This window comes from Quercus lobata, chromosome 1, assembly GCF_001633185.2.
Source record: "Quercus lobata isolate SW786 chromosome 1, ValleyOak3.0 Primary Assembly, whole genome shotgun sequence".
Lineage (NCBI taxonomy): Eukaryota > Viridiplantae > Streptophyta > Magnoliopsida > Fagales > Fagaceae > Quercus > Quercus lobata.
The window spans coordinates 11,535,388-11,537,433 of NC_044904.1; the positions used below are offsets into that span (position 1 = coordinate 11,535,388).

The following is a 2,046-nucleotide window of genomic DNA, read 5'->3' on the forward strand; positions in this document are numbered from 1 at the left end:
TGCTTGTAGGGTGTGGGGGGCAAGGGCCGGGGTTCAAGTCTCCAGGAGGGAGCTTCACACATATACACTTAGATTAGGCTAGAGTAGAAATCCTATCTTGTATAAAAAAAAAAAAAAAAAGTTAACACCATTTTATATTCTAGGATATTATGAGAAATATTAATGTAAAAAAAGAAAAAAAAATAGTAACTTCTTTTAAACCATGAGAAAGATATTTACAATTCATTGTACTTCTGTTCAAATCTATTTCACACTTATTCATAATTTTATATAATCCGAATTTAGGTTGATGTGATATTTCTATTTAATTTTCTTGACCTGTGCAGTTAGTTGTTCAAGCCTTGGGGCATTGTTTCTATTCGCTATTATATGGTGCTTGTACAGAATGATAAAGAAAAGAAACAAAATCAAGCTCAAGAAAAAATTCTTCAAAGAGAATGGTGGTTTATTATTACAACAACAATTATCTTCAAATGACAACAATGTTCAAAGGATAAAATTATTCAATTCAAAGGAGTTGAAAAATGCGACCGATCATTTTAACAAAAACAGAATACTTGGTAAAGGTGGGCAAGGTACAGTTTCTGAAGGAATGTTAGTTGATGGAAGAATTGTGGCAATTAAAAAGTGCAACACAGTGGATAAGGAAAATATTGAAAAATTTATTAGTGAGATTATCATTCTTTCCCAAATCAACCATAGAAATGTGGTCAAACTACTTGGGTGGTGTTTAGAGACAGAAGTTCCTTTGTTAGTTTATGAATTCATTCCTAATGGGACACTTTCTCAGTACATTCATGAAGAGAATGAAGAGTTTCCATTACTAACATGGGATATGCGCTTAAGGATTGCCATAGAAGTTGCAAGAGCTCTTTCTTACTTACACTCAGCAGCTTCACTACCCATTTACCATCAAGATATAAAATCTTCAAACATACTCCTTGATGAAAAATATAGAGCAAAAGTAGCAGACTTTGGAACTTCAAGAACAGTGGCCATTGGCCAAACTCATGTAACTACACTGGTATATGGTACTTTTGGGTACTTGGATCCGGAATACTTTCAAACAAGCCAATTTACAGAAAAAAGTGATGTTTATAGTTTTGGAGTAGTCCTTATTGAGCTTTTAACTGGAAAAAAGCCAGTTTTTTTAACAAGATCACAAGAAGATCGAAATTTATCTACATACTTCATTCATTCAGTAAAAGAGAACCATCTCTTTGATATACTTGATACTCAAGTAAGGAAGGATGGTAATAAACATGAAGTCATGGCAATTGCTAACCTTGCACAAAGATGTTTGCACTTGTATGGAAAGAAACGACCTACGATGACAGAGATTGTGAAGGAGTTGGAGGGAGTTCAAAAAGTTTATCATGATCAACCAAATTTTGAAGAATTTGATTATGTTAGAAATGAAGAAATGAGGCCTTGGAATGACATTTCTATTTTATCAAGATCAAGTTTAGAAATAGGTGAACCTTCATCACAATTTGTCCTTCCATTTTTATCTCACTTTGATTAATAAATTATCTATTTTGGTACTTTTTCTTCCTTGTTGTAAACTATTATAACTTCTTTTAGGCATATGCACAATATACTAGTCAATGCATACGTTCATTTTAAAATATTGTGTAATAAATTATGTTTATGAGCCATATTTGGGGAATTAGGTTCAATTATAAGAAGAAATAGAACATGTAGTTTAGACCCTAGTTGTGTATTAAGCAGCAGATTAATTAATTGTATACCAATCTGCACCATATCATAAAGCAATAGATGCACAATATGGAGATGAAGTAGAAAACTGATGGATCTTGATTTTAAAGGGGAAAAAATGGTTTTAGGTTAAAAAACCTTTTTGAGAAACCAGTGACTTACAAGAATTAATGTTGAGATAAACTGAAAATCTCAATGTTTCCCATGTTATGATGGGAAGTCCTAGCCATCCTTAAGTTCCCATCATTCTGTTGTGAATAATGTGATTATTTGATTGATGAGGTTTGAACCAAGTGATTACATAGAGGAGAACCTCCTTCACAATTT

At 32.4% G+C, this 2,046-nt stretch overlaps 1 protein-coding gene across 1 annotated transcript; it reads left to right on the forward strand.

The window, feature by feature from the left end:
* The first annotated feature begins 354 nt into the window (after positions 1–354).
* On the forward strand, positions 355–1,608 carry LOC115978047 (wall-associated receptor kinase-like 10). The gene has a single exon (XM_031100107.1). The coding sequence runs from the start codon at positions 386–388 to the stop codon at positions 1,523–1,525; it is 1,140 nt and encodes a 379-aa protein (XP_030955967.1). The 5' UTR covers positions 355–385; the 3' UTR covers positions 1,526–1,608.
* The last annotated feature ends 438 nt before the right edge of the window (positions 1,609–2,046 follow it).